At 54.1% G+C, this 17,523-nt stretch overlaps 4 protein-coding genes across 4 annotated transcripts; 2 read left to right on the top strand and 2 right to left on the bottom strand.

Annotated features, from left to right (window-relative positions):
- Positions 1–895: 895 nt before the first annotated feature.
- On the bottom strand, positions 896–1,750 carry NCS57_00239500 (uncharacterized protein; the record flags this gene model as incomplete). The annotated part of the gene is made up of 5 exons (XM_053052426.1): positions 896–1,070; positions 1,127–1,260; positions 1,310–1,549; positions 1,602–1,666; positions 1,714–1,750. The coding sequence occupies 5 exons, from the start codon at positions 1,748–1,750 to the stop codon at positions 896–898; spliced, it is 651 nt and encodes a 216-aa protein (XP_052917672.1).
- Positions 1,751–2,450: 700 nt separating this feature from the next.
- Positions 2,451–2,957, bottom strand: NCS57_00239400 (uncharacterized protein; the record flags this gene model as incomplete). The annotated part of the gene is made up of 1 exon (XM_053052425.1): positions 2,451–2,957. One exon carries the CDS (start codon positions 2,955–2,957, stop codon positions 2,451–2,453), a length of 507 nt encoding a protein of 168 aa, XP_052917671.1.
- A 1,118-nt stretch (positions 2,958–4,075) lies between these two features.
- Positions 4,076–7,495, top strand: NCS57_00239300 (Lon protease-like protein, mitochondrial; the record flags this gene model as incomplete). Its single annotated transcript, XM_053052424.1, has 2 exons — positions 4,076–7,273; positions 7,331–7,495. The coding sequence occupies 2 exons, from the start codon at positions 4,076–4,078 to the stop codon at positions 7,493–7,495; spliced, it is 3,363 nt and encodes a 1,120-aa protein (XP_052917670.1).
- A 4,142-nt stretch (positions 7,496–11,637) lies between these two features.
- On the top strand, positions 11,638–14,792 carry NCS57_00239200 (Protein kinase domain-containing protein; the record flags this gene model as incomplete). Its single annotated transcript, XM_053052423.1, has 2 exons — positions 11,638–12,573; positions 12,621–14,792. The coding sequence occupies 2 exons, from the start codon at positions 11,638–11,640 to the stop codon at positions 14,790–14,792; spliced, it is 3,108 nt and encodes a 1,035-aa protein (XP_052917669.1).
- Positions 14,793–17,523: the final 2,731 nt, after the last annotated feature.

The raw sequence follows: 17,523 nt of genomic DNA, 5'->3' as shown, positions 1-17,523 counted from the left end.
CAAATACCCCGGCTGGATATACCCTGGCGTAAAATACCCTGGAACGTCGACTTGTGCATCGGTCGGTTTACGTCTTGTCATGTTTTGTTTTGCTCGACTGTGTCTGAGTGCTCTGTTACTGGTTTTTGATTTTGCTGCATTTATTTATCTGCTTTTTTTCTTTTGGTTATCGGAATCGGGGGTTCTCTTTTGATGACTTGACGCCCGCTCATTATACCCACCCAGTCATGCAACGAAAAGCTGAAGACAAAAAAAACGAAGAATACCCCTGGTTGCCGAATGAGAAGGAAAGGATGTTTTGGGACATGGTGGGATGGATGTTTGGGGAGAAAGATACCAATGTCAACGAAAACAAGAAACATCAAAAGTCTGCCTATCTGAAGGCAATGACCATACACGGAGTCAAAGACGGGAGAGGATTGTTTGAGCCGACATGTATAGTTGGCATGATGGCATCATGCCGGCAATGATGGTTGGCAACTGGTTTACTCGCTCCACGGCGACTTGTCCTGGGACCAAAAGGGCATCGCGACAAACGAAGCAATTTGCTAGCGAGCGGAGACGAAAAGTTGAGAGCATCGCCAAACGGCAACTTGAGATTGAGAAATGACAATGATACCTGCGGCATGCCCGCGATTGCTCCACGAATAAAGTGCCTCTATCCTTGATAGTGCTCAGATTGTGATACGAAACTGCCAGATAACCGGCTGCGTTGAGATTCATTTGTAACGTGGAGAGTTGGAGGAGAGCTACATGAACCAAACAAGAGACACCAGAAATGAGGCGGGCATTCTAACCAACTTGATATTCATCGTGAGTGACAGCTATCCATATTACTACACACTGGCTTCCAGACACCCTGTACATCCCCAACAGCCTTACCTCTTTGCCATGATTACTTCTCCTCAGTTGGAGGAGTCAGGATCTTGGCCACAGCAGGTCTGGCCATTAGGCGGTTGTGCCATGCAACGAAGTTGGGGTACTTGTTCTCAATATCAAACTTCTTCCACACGTCACCAACGACAGGGATGGCCGTGTTCCAGGGGATAAAGGCAATATCGGCATAAGTGCTTCATAGAGTTTAGTATTTGCTCCGTTGGGGGAAATGTCATTATTGGGGACTCACTACTTGTTGCCGACGAGATACTCCTTGCCCTCAAGGATATTGTTCAGGACCTCGACAACGCGGACCATTTGTTCTTCGTAGCGCTCCTTAGCCGACTCGACCTGTTCCTTGTGGAAGAAATGGAACCACATGGTCTCGTTGCTTGTCAGTCGTGAGTTCTCACACAGGGTATCTGCTACATACCTGGCCGTAGTAAGGCCCCTGTCCAGACATCTGGAAATGCAGATACTGCTTCAGGTACCACTTCTCGGGTTCGGTGTCGAACGAGAACTTGTGGTCCTTGTCGTACTTTTCGATGAGGTACTCAAGGATGGCGCCAGACTCCCAGATGGTGATGCCCGTGTTTGGGTCCTCGATGGCGGGGACACGGCCATTGGGGTTGATCTTGACAAACGACTCAGCCTTGGGGTTGGGGGTTTCGACCTATCAAGTCATGTTAGTGTATAGGAGTATGGTATTTCGGGAGTGTCCGCACAGCTATGTAGGGGATGCCTAGCTCCTCGAGGAGGATGGTAACCTTCTTGGGGTTGGGTCCCCTGCCTGGGTAGTGTTAGAGCCGTAACGTAGCGGAGGTGCTTAAGGCTAACCATGGACATAGACGGTGATGGGCTTGAGGTCAGACATGTTGGTTGATTTCTTTGCTTGATAAGGGGAGTATGGTATTCGGTGCCGGCTCTGGTTGTTCAAGTGCTGAGTTATCTGGTGATGCTCCTCTCCATTCTCTCACAACCCAAGCAGTCTTAAATACATCAGCTGTATCTGATTCATTTCCTTTCAGCTTCTCTGAAACCCGTCTCTACAGCCTCAACTCCGTTTCCTAATCCCGTTCTTTCAAAGCATTCATGGACGATTCATAATCATCAACACCAGGGTCCGCAACTCCGCGTCATGATGAAGTGAGAGGATCGTCCAACCCTCTTTCAATCGGCACAATCACCCCCGATCATAATCCGCTCTACAGACCTTGAGGAAATACACATGAAAGGGTAGATGTAGCCGCGCGTGTACTGACTAAGGAGGAGTTGTGGGGGATATTCTTGAGGCGCCAATTGGTTGCCTGTCCCAATCTGGCGATACGCTTCGACTTTGGCGAGGAGAGGCTGGAGCAAGGCCCGCGGCACGCTGGGAGGTTGAGCCGCCTCAGGGTCGAAATGTCTCCGAAATTATTCAGCAATATTGTAAGCAGCTTTTGAGCATCAGGAGATTGTATTCTTGTCATCGAGCAGGGTTGCGGAGATTGAGTTGCCAAGGAATCGAGTTTCGACCAATGCTATTCTCATATCCCGATCGTGTCAATGTGATGTTTGTCTAGGGCCAGCCTCGCCTAGTCATCCCAGATAGCAGCCTTTGCCTTGTCAGCCTCCTCTTGTCGCTTCTTCTCTTGTTCGCGCTCCTGCTCCCGCTTCTTCTTCTCCTGCTCACGGATGCTCTTCTGATAAGCCCGCTGCTCCTCGGTCTGCTTGGGCGCCTTGAGGCCCAGCCCGGCAGCGATCATCCGTCGGGCCACAGCGTCCGTCTTCTCGGGTCGCTTGGCTGATTCTCCGGCGGCTCTAGGACCGGGCGCATCCTCTGGAGGTGTCCACGCTGACCCTCCAACGGGTGACATGGGAGTCGGAGGTGGTGGTGCAGGCGTTGTGCTGGGCGTCAGCTCATCAGCCTTGTCAGACTCTGCTTCGGGCTCGGAGTCGGAGACGTCTTCATCCTCCCATGAGTCTGCCACGACTTTCTTGGCCTTTTTCTTTGATGCGGGCTTTTTGGTTTGAGTTGGTTCCTTGTTGCTTGTGAGAGAGAGCTCGTTGATGGAGGCCGAAACGTCAGCGTCGTCAGACATGGCGGCGGGTCGTTACGAGAAAGATGTCGACGTTGTGACGATTATATAAGTCTGATTATGATTGAGACTGGAGCATGCGAGTTTGAACGGCTGTTATTGATGATGGCAGTTCAGTGTTCGGGCTTGAAGATGAGAAAATGATGCCTGAATTGAGTTTGCGGAGAAGGTGTAGGGTAGCCATGATGGTGGTCGCGGCGTTCTTTCCTATGCCGTTGACTTTTGCAAAAAGATGCTGTTCTTCTTGGATTCTATGTATTTTTCTACCTATTCTCCTGATACGAGTTTGACTTGTTGGCCGTTTTTAAGGCAGTTTATTATTATGCCAGAGAAGTAGGTTGCCATTGCGCACTGAGTACAACAACGTCGGTTCTTTTCCAGATCATGAAATATGACTTGGAAGAGTAACACATGCAAGGTGAGATCATTTGCTCGGGAAGAAAAAGGAGAAAACCCCAAAGTAAAAACAGACATGAAGATAGAAATGAAGATTGCCCATCTCTGGCATGGTCATGTTTATGTCAAGGCTGATTTATCACCACATCATGTTGCACTAAGCAATGATGCTTCAACTTGATATGCTTGACAACCACGAAAAGAAAGCTCACTATTAACCACTATGATATAAGTAAAACTACTATATACTCCATCTATACCTTGATTCTATCATCACCATAACGGCACGCGAGCCCCGATAACTGAATATCACAATCTGATAAGAAATCCGCCATCAAAAGCCGAGATTGGCCGACGGGTGGGCGAGTGGGCAACAGCTTCGGCATCCGATATTCTCCCGATGGAAGCTCATGGTTCTGTTCCATTCGACTCGAAATTTTGGATGATGTCGACGTTAAGTCCGACGTCGCCATAAGACATTATTAAGTCGCCTCCACCACAACTTGAGCCAAGCCGAAGCGGCGATGCGCACAATTGCGGCCAACAGAACCTCTACCTGCAACCTCTGATAGAATCTCTTCTCAATCCTCTTTCTCTCCTTCATCTCATAATTCTTCTTCTTAATTGCTCTGTTCCCCCCCCTCCAACGAACGGCCCATCGCGGGGCTCTTAGCTTCTAATCCTCCCAGCTCCGTCCTCGCTCGTCTGCCTAGACCACGCCCAACATGATCCCGCGTTCACGCCTCTCTGGCCGCCTCATCCTCGAGCGCTCTGCCGCCCATGCATCCCGAGTCTCTTCCGAAGCCATCGCCGCTCGATGGTCCTCTTCACCCGCCTACCGAAACCGTCACATCTGCGCTCGCCGGCTGCCCGCCATTCAGCCGCGGTTAGCCTCCGCCGCCTTCTCCACGGCCGCACGCCTCGGAAAGGAGAAGGACAGCAAGGACAAAGGCTTCTTCGAGTCCGCTATAGAACCATTGACCGAGCCGTTGTCCGAGGAGGAGGCCCAGGCGAACCTGGAGAACAAGCGGAAGGAGGCCGAGGACAAGCTTTCGGCCGAATCGAGAAATCCAGGGCCTGACTCACCCGGCTCTGGCAAGAATGACGCCGGAGGTCAATCACAAGACGGAAAGGCCGGGAGTGCGGCTGGAGGTTCTGCAGGATCTGGTTCCGGGAGCGACGGCGGTGACGGAGGCCGACGCGGTCGAAAGTCGTCCGCCGAGAAGGCCCTCCAGAAGCCAGTCGTCCCCGAGGTCTACCCCCAGGTCCTAGCTATCCCCATTGCCCGACGGCCGCTCTTCCCTGGTTTCTATAAGGCGATTACCATCAAGGATCCCGATGTGGCCAACGCAATCACTGAGTCCATCAAGCGTGGTCAACCCTATGTCGGCGCCTTCTTGTTCAAGGACGAGAATGAGGACGAGGATGTCATTCGAAACCCCGACGATGTCTACGACGTGGGTGTCTTTGCCCAAATTACAAGTGCCTTCCCCATCCATGGCCAAGAGGGAGCTCTGACCGCCATCCTCTACCCTCATCGACGTATCCGATTATCCAGCTTGCTGCCTCCCGGTGGCCAAGATGCTGCCAAGAAGACCGATTCCAAGACCGAGCCTACACCCGAACCCATTCCCCAGAAGCCCGCCGAGGAGGAGGCTACGCAAGAGAAGAAGGGCGATGTCGTCGCCAGCTTCGAGGAGAGTGCTGTGGAGAAGAAGCCCGACCAGACCGCAGAGAAGTACGAGCCGACCTCGTTCCTCAAGAGATACCCCGTCAGCCTGGTCAACGTCGAGAACCTTGTCGATGAGCCATACGACCCCAAGAGCCCTGTTATCCGCGCCGTCACCAACGAGATCGTCAACGTCTTCAAAGAAGTGGCTACGATGAACAACCTCTTCCGTGACCAAATCTCGACCTTTTCCATGAGCCAGTCTACCGGAAACGTGACATCAGAACCCGCCAAGCTTGCCGACTTTGCCGCCGCCGTGTCGTCGGGCGAGCAGAAGGAGCTGCAGGAGGTCCTGGGATGTCTCAACGTGGAGGAGAGGATGCAGAAGGCCCTGGTGGTGCTCAAGAAAGAGCTCATGAATGCCCAGCTGCAGTCCAAGATCAGTAAGGATGTGGAGAACAAGATCAGCAAGAGGCAGCGCGAGTACTGGCTTATGGAACAAATGAAGGGTATCCGCCGCGAGCTCGGCCTCGAGTCGGACGGCAAGGACAAGCTGGTCGAGAAGTTCAAGGAGAAGGCCAACAAGCTCGCCATGCCCGATGCCGTGCGCAAGGTCTTTGACGAGGAGCTTAACAAGCTTGCTCACCTCGAGACTGCTGCTTCCGAGTTCAACGTGACGAGGAACTACCTGGACTGGCTCACACAGATCCCCTGGGGCCGGAGGAGCGCCGAGAACTTTGGCATCCCCAACGCCGTCAAGATCCTGGATGAGGATCACCACGGCCTCAAGGACGTCAAGGATCGTATTCTCGAGTTCATCGCGGTTGGCAAGCTTCGAGGCACTGTCGAGGGTAAGATCCTCTGCTTCGTCGGCCCTCCCGGAGTGGGCAAGACCAGTATCGGAAAGTCGATTGCGCGAGCCCTCAACCGAGAATATTACCGATTTAGTGTCGGAGGTCTTACCGATGTTGCTGAGATCAAGGGTCACCGAAGGACCTACGTCGGCGCCCTTCCCGGTCGTATGATCCAGGCGCTGAAGAAGTGTCAGACTGAGAACCCTCTTATCCTGATCGATGAGATTGACAAGATTGGCCGAGGATACCAGGGCGACCCCTCATCTGCACTGCTGGAGCTATTGGACCCTGAGCAGAACAGCTCTTTCCTGGACCACTACATGGATGTGCCCGTCGACCTGTCCAAGGTCTTGTTCGTGTGCACAGCCAACATGACTGACACCATCCCCCGACCTCTGCTCGACCGAATGGAGATCATTACCCTCTCGGGCTACGTTGCTGATGAGAAGATGGCTATCGCCCAACGGTACCTCGCTCCCGCTGCTAAGGAAACCGCTGGACTTCAGAATGCCGACGTTGTCCTGAGTGAGGAGGCTATTGAGGAGCTGATCAAGTCGTACTGCCGCGAGTCTGGTGTCCGAAACCTCAAAAAGCAGATCGAAAAGGTCTACCGCAAGTCTGCCCTCAAGATTGTCCAAGAGCTCGGTGAGGAGGTTCTCCCAGAGGAGGACGCCCTGACCGAGGAGGGCAAGTCTGCGCTCGAGGAGGCCGAGAAGAAGAAGGAGGAGCAGGCTAGCACAGGCAAGGAGTCAGATGTGGAGAGCTCTTCCGAGTCTGGCGAGACTGGCACGGCCACGGAGAAGCCCCGCAAGCCTCTCCGGGTTCCCGACTCGGTTCACGTCGTCATCGGCAAGGACAACCTCAACGACTACGTTGGCCCCCCCGTCTTCACCTCGGATCGTCTGTACGACGTCAGTCCCCCTGGTGTCTCCATGGGTCTCGCCTGGACACAGCTTGGTGGCGCTGCCATGTACATTGAGTCGATCCTGCAGGCTCCCCTTCGACCAGAGACGCGGCCGCACCTCGAGATCACGGGCAACCTCAAGAACGTCATGAAGGAGTCCACCACGATCGCCTACTCCTTCGCAAAGGCTTTCATGGTCAAGGAGTTCCCCGACAACCACTTCTTCGACAAGGCCAAGATGCACCTTCACGTTCCCGATGGTGCCGTCTCCAAGGATGGTCCTTCGGCTGGTATCACCATGGCTACTTCGCTCCTCTCCCTCGCCCTCGACACCCCTGTTGACCCGACCGTCGCTATGACTGGTGAGCTTACACTCACTGGCAAGGTGCTGCGTATCGGCGGTCTTCGCGAGAAGACTGTTGCCGCTCGTCGCGCTGGCTGCAAGACCATCATCTTCCCCAAGGACAACATGTCTGACTGGCTGGAGCTGCCTGAGGTACGTCTACGCTATGCTTCTACTATAATTTTGGCCCCTGACTAACAACTTCAACAGAACATCAAGGAAGGTCTTCAAGGCCATCCTGTGGCCTGGTACCCTGAGGTCTTCAACCTCGTCTTCCCCAACCTTGACCGCGAACAGGCCAACAAGTGCAAGATCCGCGAGTGGGAGGAGCAGCAGAAGAAGAACAACCCCGAGTCCGCCGAGGAGGAAGACTAGACGCCGATAAAACGGCGAGGTGAAGAACATGTCATCGACACGGGGGCGCAAAGCATGGCATCAATGTAGGAATTGCAGGGCATGCATGATTTGAGGGGCGTTTGGGCACCGGGGGGGGCAAGAATCTTAGATGGAAACGATATAAAGACTCCTACTCTGTTATTACCAGTCTGTGGACTTTTGTACTTTTAGAAGCATGCATCAGCGGGTTTTGGAGACAAGCAGCTGATGAGCAAATGCCAGCACGTGGGCGACGCCTCCATGTGCAATTGTACATATAGGAAAAGCGACGTCATACTGTTTACCTGAATCCCCTCATTGGGCACATTGTGAGTTGTTGTCAGCGAGTTTGGGATTGACAAGTCCTGTGGAGAATGGAAGAGGTCTTCTCTCTTTACCTCTGACTTCAATTATCGTCATCCCCTGAATCAGCAATGACGACATGGTCTTTGATCCCGCGGAGAAGAACATGATGGCAACCCTTCTCTGGCAGGCAAGATTTCCGAGGCCCGCAATGTGGTTGCAGCCCGAAGGCGTAACCAGTGTCAGGCCGGATCTCGGCAGGGAACTTGAGACGGCTGGGTGCTGGTGCATTGCCCAATGGACCGCCGCCAGACGGAAGCCAAACGCCCTTTAACGTTTAAGCCATCTGCCTCGGATGCCCCTAATGGTTCCCCAGAGACCTGATCCTGGCCCCTAGCCAAGGCTTTTGGAGATCCCGTCACTGACGGCGCGGGATCGGTGGGGTCAAGCGCGGGACGAGCCTAGCGAGGACGGGAACTGGCTGGCTGAGGACAAGATGCGTCTCTCTGCTGAAGCTGCGCATGCTGCATGGTCGTGTCCTTTCATGACGTCTCACGACATTCTTCCACGAGATGCTTACAAGCGATTCGGAGAAATGAGAGAGACACAAGGTCAGGCGGTTCAAATCCTGCCCCGCTGGTATGCGACAATGGTCCAAGGCAAGGGAAGGCCGCACCCAATAGAGGCCCGGTTCAGCGGTCTGGAAGCCAGTTCGTAACAAGGAGTGAGATGCAGACCCATTGCTTGCATGGCGAACCGACAACCTGTCAAGCCCAAGCAGCCTCACTAGAGCCAGTCTCACGCTCCTTAGCGGGCCATGGCGAATGCTGCACTTATGCCTGACCCCACACGTTTCCCCTTGATGCCTTTGATCTTGGGAGTGAGCTTGGGAGTGGACCGGGCCTCACCACAGGCCGCAGCCGCAGAGTCTACTCGCGGGAAGCAAAGAATACCTCCTGTACTGTGTGACGTGACAGGCTTGACGGGAGCTGAGATGAGAGGAAAGAGGGCTAGCGGACGGCCACCAGAGCCCAACACAAGCTGTAGATATTTCCCCATCGAGAGATGTGCTTGGTGGTGTGCACATGTTTGAACAGCTGTGTTACTTGAACCATTGAATTGGTCAAGACGAAGTCGCATTGGGCACCGAGGAGCCTGTGACGGCGCAATTGGCGAATCAGGCGGCTTCTGGACGGGCAAACAGGGGTAACGTGACGTCTGACCCGGGAGTTGCCAGCTTCTAGTTTCTGAGAAGCATTCGAGGGTTGATTGAGGCGTATCCGAGTTGACAACTAAAGATGTGGGTTGTGTTGTAATCGTGGCCACCTTATCATCGGAGAATTCACCGCCACGCCGAGGAAACATGGTCAATTGGAACACATGAGCGTCCTCTCCTGTTCGACGCCTTTGATCATTGATCCGTGACGTCGGATACACAGTATGCAGTGCCCTTCATAACGGCCGTCCTCACCCGTATGCAGCATGCATGTTTGGCAGTTGCGTGTGTAATGTCGGCAGACGACAGTCAGTTGATGCTCGATTGGCTTTCAAGTCTTGGACCTGGCCTTTGATTCTGCTCGCCTCATATTTCGAATCGTTTAGAGTCTCAACTGGACAGGTGTGAAACCAGGTGCCCAGTTATCGGGTTGGGCGGTAAGCGAGTGTGAGTGAGATGCCCAACTAGATGGCGTTGTCACTTGCGTATGCAGTCGGCCTGGCCCTGCAAAGCGATCAGATCGTCCTATGGTTCGAGCCTCGATGGAGGTCAGCAGCTGGAGCCAGGATGACATGCCCTGGCCCGGCAAAAAGACGCACAGGACGTCCCTGATTTTTCGGTCCCCGCGGTACCGGCTGCGTGGGATTTCCTCCATGTTCTGCGCTGTCTTTGGCTGATGGCATGTCCACCCTCTTTGTTCAAGCGGGCCTAGATGCTCGATCGAATGTGTTGTGTGGATGACGAGTCTGGGGCTGTTGGTGTAGGTACCAAGGTGCTGAACAGATGGCGATGATGATTCTACACGGCATTGTGGGCAGATGTGATTGCAAGGCCACTCGGCAGGTAAGGTACTGTAGGCAGGAAGTCGCGATGCAGACGGTTGCAGCTTCCAATTCGTGATGCTGCTCTTGGCTTGCACCTTCCTTGTCTGCCTCACTCCCGGCTACCTGCCGACGATACCTGCTAGCCTTGGGCAGATAGGTTTGAGAAGGGTATGATACAATTGCACTTTCCTGCCATCCCCTGACAAAGACCTCGATGTCAACCACCCGCTCGCAGATAGTCGCGCCCTCTCTTGCATCTCCCTCCTACATCCAACCCCCAAAATCAGCGCCAACCGTCTTCATGTCTCTTTGTGCCCGACCAAAGTCTGCCTGATGATGCATCACCGCTTCCCCCTGCGCTCAGCAAAACGTCTTAGCGTCGACGAAATGGGACGAGACCAGGGCATCTGAAAGGGGCCAACTCATCGATTGTTCCCCACCAGCGAGCCGTCGAGCGTCACCGTCTCTCTTGGAAGTATGACTCCTGCAGCCGCAGGCAGACCATGGCCGACATGCGACAGACGACAGGCGGCAGACTGGCAGGGTCCTTTGGCTGGCCATGAAGCATGGAAGATCCGGCATGGTGGGATGGATGGATCAAGGACTCGACGCCCAGGCCCAAAATCATCCAGAGATGTCGTTCAGTCAAGCAAAGACCCCTGACGGTCCTCGGCAAGTCTGGGGCAATGGACGGACAATGGATGGCCACAGCCCTGCGCTGACACCTGGACAGTGGTGGCTTTGCTGGCCAGTGAGCACCGCGCCCAGAGACTACTCAGGACCCAGCCCCTTGAGCAGGGCGGTCCGACCAGAGCGTCATCAGGGCGTTCTAGGGCAATCCTACCTTCTCAGTGTGGCTCGGGCTGCCAAACGGACCCAGAAAATGAAGGCCCAAGGTCAAAAGCCCAGCGCCTCCGCCGCTCCGCCCGTCCCCCCCGTGTCCTCCCGCCGCACTTAGAAGCCCACCAACCCGCACTAACCCACTCAGCCCACCCAAGCTCACGTCCAGTCATAGCCTTCCACATCCACTCCCATTGCCGCCGCCGGCGCCCGTTTTAGGTGTTGGACTCTCTGTCGTGGTCGTTTTAATATAGCAGGGCTTTCATCGCAACTCATCAACCTCTGCTTCTCAAGGCGTCTTGCTGTCACGGGCGCCCTTCACTTACACCCCGTGCAGGAAGCCGTCCTCGATCATCACGGATTCTTATTTCACCCATGCCCCCACAGCCATTCTAACACCTCATTGCGCCTCCGGCTTCGCTCCCCGCGACTTCGACCGCTCATCCAGAGGACCCGCTTCTCACCGACCGTTGTATCATCCCAGCCTCCTAGTCGCGGCGACAGTGCCGACCAAGCAATTGTTTTACCTTCGCTTGCCCTTGGATGGGTCAAGCAGAGCTTGTTTACTCTACTCCTCTCACCGAGAGACCGCTTCTTTGATTGACGGGGCCGTGCGGCCTCTCCAGCTCTCCTCAGTGCACCTTTCGCCTCATCATCTTTTGCTGGACGGCATACATGCCAACTTCTTTACCCTCTTGCAACTGCATACCAACTGTCCCCATATTCGCCTTCCCACATAGAATCCGCTTTACGACGACGATACGAAGGCATTCGCGGCACATGCATCTACTCCAACTGCCCTATTCCAGACTCCTACTTTTTGCCACAGAGCCAGCTGTCAGCCCACTAGCTCATACCAACACCGAGCTGACTGATTAGCCTCGACTATAGCATTGCGGTGTTGACAGTCACTTGCACCGCGAGCTCAGCAACAGACATCTGGTCGCATTGTCGCGGCCATGGCACAGGCGGGCGTTGTAGCGTCTGAGCCGCCGCCGCCGCCCCATTCCCAGCCATCGGCGCTGTCCGGGACTCATAACTTTTTTCGCAAACTCTTTGGTCGGCAGAGTAGCAACAAGGCTCCCTCACCGCCGACAGAGCGGCCTGCCGGCCCCGCGCCTGAGAACGACTCGGCCGACTCGGACAAGGGCGGCCTGATTCGCCGAATGTCCCGGAGGGTCGTGCCGGGTCTTCCCCGTGCCCAGACGTTCAAGCGCCAAGTATCGGAACGGAGGACCAACTTGTCCCCCATCGAGCCAACGCCAGATGAGAGGAGAGCTGTATCCATGGACCGCCGGTCTCATGGACCCCGAACATCATCAACCTCACAGCCAGCGACTAATCCCCGGGTCAGCGCCCCAAGCTTCCTTGGCTCCCCGCAGGACGAGATACCTCGTTTTGTACCTTCCTTACCATCCAGTCCTGTTGCAGATGCGCCAATCCAGGAACCGGTTGAATCAGTTGTGCACAGGGATGACGAGGCTACACTGGCCGATGAGTGTGCCATCCAAGACAATCTCTCAACGGCTGACACTCATTCAATAACGGCATCCCAGTATGAAGCCCTGATTCGCGAGGAGCTCGAGAAGACCTGGATATTAAATCTCAGCATGCACTTCCGAGATCGTTCGAGAAGGGAAAAGTTCTTCGTCACATATCGGGAGCAGGAACACATTTGGCGGCGCGTAACCATCTCCCTCGATTACCGAGATGCTCCTCCAAACTCACTGGAGATGGACCTCATTCACACTCACTACCAACGAGACAAGAGCGCCAAGATTTACGAGGCTATCCGGGAGAGCCTACGAGACATTCAATTCTACGACACTGTGACCAATCTGAAGCTTCAGACGACTGATGGGAGACTTCATGTCCATGTGGTTGAGGACGGCAATGTTGGTGCATCTCGAGACATTCCCCAAACAATGCTAACTGTTGATAGGAAATTATCCAATACCCGACTGTTGCTCAGATCAAGCACCTTGGTTGCAGGCGTATTCGGGAAAAGGATATCGTCTTTGACTCGCACATGTCGGGCTTCGTTTATAAAGTCAATGTTAATGGTCATACCTTGATCAAGAAGGAAATCCCGAGCCCTGACACGATAGATGAGTTCTTGTATGAAGTCAACGCTCTCAACCGCCTCCGCCATTCGCGCAACGTCATCCATTTCTATGGTGTCGTAGTGGACGATCACGATGAGCACGTAAAGGGACTTCTCATCAACTACGCCGACCAGGGAGCTCTCATTGACATCATTTACGAGCACTGCAAAGACGGCGATTACGACCTTCCGTGGTCAACACGCGAGAGGTGGGCTCGGCAAATTGTTGAAGGGTTGTCCGACATCCACGAGTCAGGCTTTGTACAAGGCGACTTCACGCTGTCCAACATTGTCATCGACGAGTACGGCGATGCGAAGATCATTGACATCAACAGGAGAGGGTGCCCAGTCGGATGGGAACCCCCAGAAGCCACGCCGCTCATCGAGAGCAACCAGCGGATTACTATGTACATTGGCGTCAAGTCGGATCTCTACCAGCTGGGCATGGTGTTGTGGGCTCTGGCAACACAGGAGGATGAACCAGAAGCCCAAGGGCGACCGTTGATACTTGGTCCCGAGGTGAACATCCCAGATTGGTACAGGCAAATGGCAGAGATTTGCTTGAGTGATGATCCGAAAATGCGGCTCCAGGCGTCTGCTCTTTTGCACATGTTCCCACGACCAGGGGATGGTAAAGAATGTGGACAGTTGAACCCCCCGCAATCGACAATTGACGAAGGTTACACATTGCAGCAGTATCTCGTTGACGGGTACCACCCAGACAGCCTTCCGCAGATTAAGACGGTTGAGCCACCCAGCGACTGGTCCTACGTGAGCCGGCCATACACAGACGCAAGCCCCATTGGATACGAGCCGTACTACTACACACGTGGACGATCACCCCCAAGCCCCCTGCCGAGCAACTATGACGGATGCGACTCTCCGCGGGGTTTGTACGACATTGCTGCTTGGGCAGCGAATCGGGACATACCTTCATCGTACAGCGACGTGGGACCTGACGGCATGCCCCTCGACGAGACGCCTGTTGCCGATAAGACAGGATTTATCGAATCCGATGGGACCACGGCACCGTATTCGACCATGGAGAAGAGAGAAACGCCGGCAACGTCGACCTCGACCCCAAGCCCAGACAGGGGCGTGGATCTCCTGGATACCCCTGAGGGTAGGATTGCTGCGAGCATTATCCAGGCCCAGGTGGGATCGAGGGAGGAATCATGCCAGAAAGGTGGCATGGGACAGCAAGTTTTCCCCCGGGACGCGAATGCTGGCTCGAAAGAGTCATCGCCACCAGGAAACACTATCTCGGACAGCACCCATACGGAAGTCGGCAACAGAAATGAAGAGCCGGTCGGAGATGACGCGATTGGAGGAAAAGGAAACAATTCTTTGGCCGTGAACCCGCTTGATGGAACAACACAAGAAGTGGGAGGCGAAGGAGCCAAGGAAGCAAAGGAGTTGGAGAAGGAAACTCGCAAGAGTTCCGAAGGAATTGTTAAAACTGACAGTAGACCGAAAGAGGTCCAATTCGCCAATGAAGGGCAAAAAACAGAGTTTCCTGAGATGCTGCCTGAGAAGGGCAACGGCATTTCGGAGAAACTGCCAGCAGAGCCAGAGGTGAAGCAAAATGCAGCGGAAACGCACGGGATCACAGCACCTGAGACTCACCAAGCAAAGACGAATCGTTGTGGCGAGAAGAAAGAGTTGGGTGTGAAGGGCGTAGGCGAGGAGAGAGAGCCCAAAATAGCCGGCATTGATATGAAGACTGTCGATGCTCCCGTGGAGAAGGAACTGAATGCTAGGGACAAGTTGGTCAAGGGGAAGACAATCGGCCCTGACGGTGAGACTGCGGGCTCCCCTAAGAAAGAGCTGGATACCGAAAGTGTGGACAAGTTAACGGCAAAAGCAACACACGGAGGCGACATCAAGACGACGGATACATTGGCAGGGATTGGGGCGGCGCACCTGACGACTGACGACAAGGACACGATGCGACAGAAGCAAACGATTGACGACAAACTCAAGGCGACGAAGCCTCGGATTGGAGCATGATGAATGTCTGCGATTTGGTTTGGCGAAGATTGAATTTCCTTTTATGATCTTGTCTTGATAGCATTAGTTTTCTCTCATGTGTACGAGCGGGCAACCGGCAGGCATTTTGCATATTGGGGCGCGAAGATCGGTATCATGATTTTTACATGTTTGTTGTATGGCGTCGGCGGTGAAGGAGAGGCTGCTGATAGTACTGTATTGGATAATATGTAGTGACGATGTTAAAAAGAAAAAAGATGGACTAACAGACGATATTGGTACTGTAACTGAGGTTTGATATGACGTGCCGTGTGCCATATACCTAGGCATCAGAGAGATGACTGATGGTAGATAAGCTCAACAAAAGAAGACTATGAGTCGATGATATAGATTGTCGTTGAGTAAGTGGCTCAACATGGGACGAAAGTTCGAACGACAAGAGGTTGAAAAAGCTCGTGGCTCTGACGCAGGGGCGGTAGTCAATTGGAAGCTCAATGGAAACGGCGCGATACGTAGTGTGCGCCACCCGACGCCATGGAAGGGTTCTGGAAGCTGACAGGAAGAAGTGATGGTGGTATCACGTGACAAGCGTTGAACCTTGCTTTCAAGGAAGAATTTTGTTTGCCTAACAATGGATCCATGGAGACAAAGACTCACGGACGGTCAAGGACGGAAAAACAAGGGACGTGGAGTGGAGGACAAGAGAAGAGGCGAAAAAAAGGGATCCATCTGTAATGGACTCGGGCGCGATTGGGCAATTCTAGGCTTGGCGAATCCCGATCTTTGCGTTTCTGTTGGGGAAAAAGCTGGGGGAGAGCGAGGGTTGGTTCCTCGGTACGTACTTCCCCTGTCAGTTGCAAGGCAAGCTGTACTCCAGCATCCCGTCGGCACAACGGGAGGACGGCAACAGGGGATGGACAGGTCTCTCCGCCCCAACTGTGAATACGTACATGATTGAGATGAGACCTCAGAGCCCAGAGGAAGGGCAGATCATGTCACGGGAGAAGCAAATGGGCCGAGGCATGGTTCGATCTGGGGATAAGAGGTGGTATCCTGTGAGGGCGGGGACCATGAGTTCGTGGCAGGGCTGGAGTCTTGAAGGGTGTTTTGCTTCTTTCCGGGATTGAGGTTGGGAAATACAGCTCTCTCGGTTGGCCGTTGGGTTCAAGATGAATCTTGGGGATCTGACTGTTGCAACGGCTATTCAAGGACGGCACATGGCGATGGTATGATGATGCTCTGAATGGGATGACTCTCGGCATTGTTCGGGGCGGTGATGTCAAGATCAGCCTAGGTGACAAGCTCTACTGCTATCTACGTTGTAACTATGGAATGCCTGGACTGGACGCTGACCGAGGTGACGTTGGCAGGCGACGCATTTGGGCGACGACGTTTTGTGATGCTAAGCGTTGGCAAGATCTTGTAGATAAGCGTGCGTCTGAGCCTCGGCATGACCGGATGTGGAAACGGCGCTCTCAACGAGTTTAGAGGATATGGGATTTACACGTCAACATCCCAATTGAGGTCAATTCGCCACGTAAATCCTGGTGTGTATCTGATAGTGACTGACTTACACGGTCCATAATTCCTGGCCTTTCTGTCAGTCTGTGTCTCTCTCCGTCTCCCAAAACTCCCCTCCGGCAATGGTCAGCATCGCCTCTGAACAAGTGGACCCTTTCTTTTGAAGCTCGCTCCATACCCGAGCCCTACAGCAACAGAAGAAAAAAACACCAACCACCGGGCTACGACTATGGAGCTCCAGGCGGCTCCATCAACTTTTGTGGGAGCTTCCCCTGCAAGGCACGCACCGGCTCCTCTTTGGCGCGTTGCCCGACCCAGGGTTAGGTGAGAGAGGAGATGTGCCGTGGCACGTAGGCGAGGTACCGAGCACGCCAGACTTGTGCGCAGTGGTACTTTGCCATCTGGCAAGGGTACCGAGCTTTGCCTCCAACGGCAACCGGACGGACGCCCGGGCCCCGCAGCGATTGGAGGGGAGGGCAGCCGCCAAAAAAAGTTGTTGGGGAAGGGGTGGGGTGCACATCATCCATTCGAAAAAAGGTGTTGAGGTTTGACGTCGACAAGAGCTTCACCCCCTGTCGTGTACCTGGCCCAGCTCTTTTTTTTCACTGTCCCTCTCCCAGCAATTGTCGAATACCCAGCGGCGAATTTCGCAATCATGGGCTGATTCTCGAGCATCACACGTTTTTTTACCCTTTTCACTTCGGGGTATGGGAGATCTCGGCATCTGTCAAGGCAGGGAGCGGGGATAGGGGACTTCAGGTTGATAATCAGAATCGCGGCGGCTGTCAAAGGTTGTGACAGGGTCGCATTCCTGGCTTGTAGAAGATGGGATTTCTCTGTTGCCGCTCGGATGGTCAAATTCGCAGCTCTAGACTGATCAAGCTACCTGATCGGTACTTCCGGCAGTTCATACTGTCTCGCTTTCCCCGAGCCCGACAGCTGCCAATCCCTCCCCTAGCTTGACCAAGAGCTTTCGTGTTAGTGACTGAGATGGCCCAGCCAACAACCCTCGGGAGTGTACCGACCAGGTACCCATATCCATTTTATTCCTGATGGGACCTGGCTTGGGTACCTGGAGTCGCCGGGAGGCGGCCGGAACGGAGGGAGACGGGAGTGGCATTGGCCATTCGCAGGAGGATTTGCTCTGAGCCTCTCTCTTTTTTTTTTCTCTTCCGTCCGTCCATCCCCAATGGATTTTTCTTACCCTGTTCATGCACAAACGGCAGGGGTG

Source organism: Fusarium keratoplasticum, chromosome 2 (genome assembly GCF_025433545.1).
Source record: "Fusarium keratoplasticum isolate Fu6.1 chromosome 2, whole genome shotgun sequence".
Taxonomy (NCBI): Eukaryota; Fungi; Ascomycota; class Sordariomycetes; order Hypocreales; family Nectriaceae; genus Fusarium; species Fusarium keratoplasticum.
Note: the sequence above shows the minus strand (reverse complement) of the source record. Positions and strands in the feature narration are given on the sequence as shown.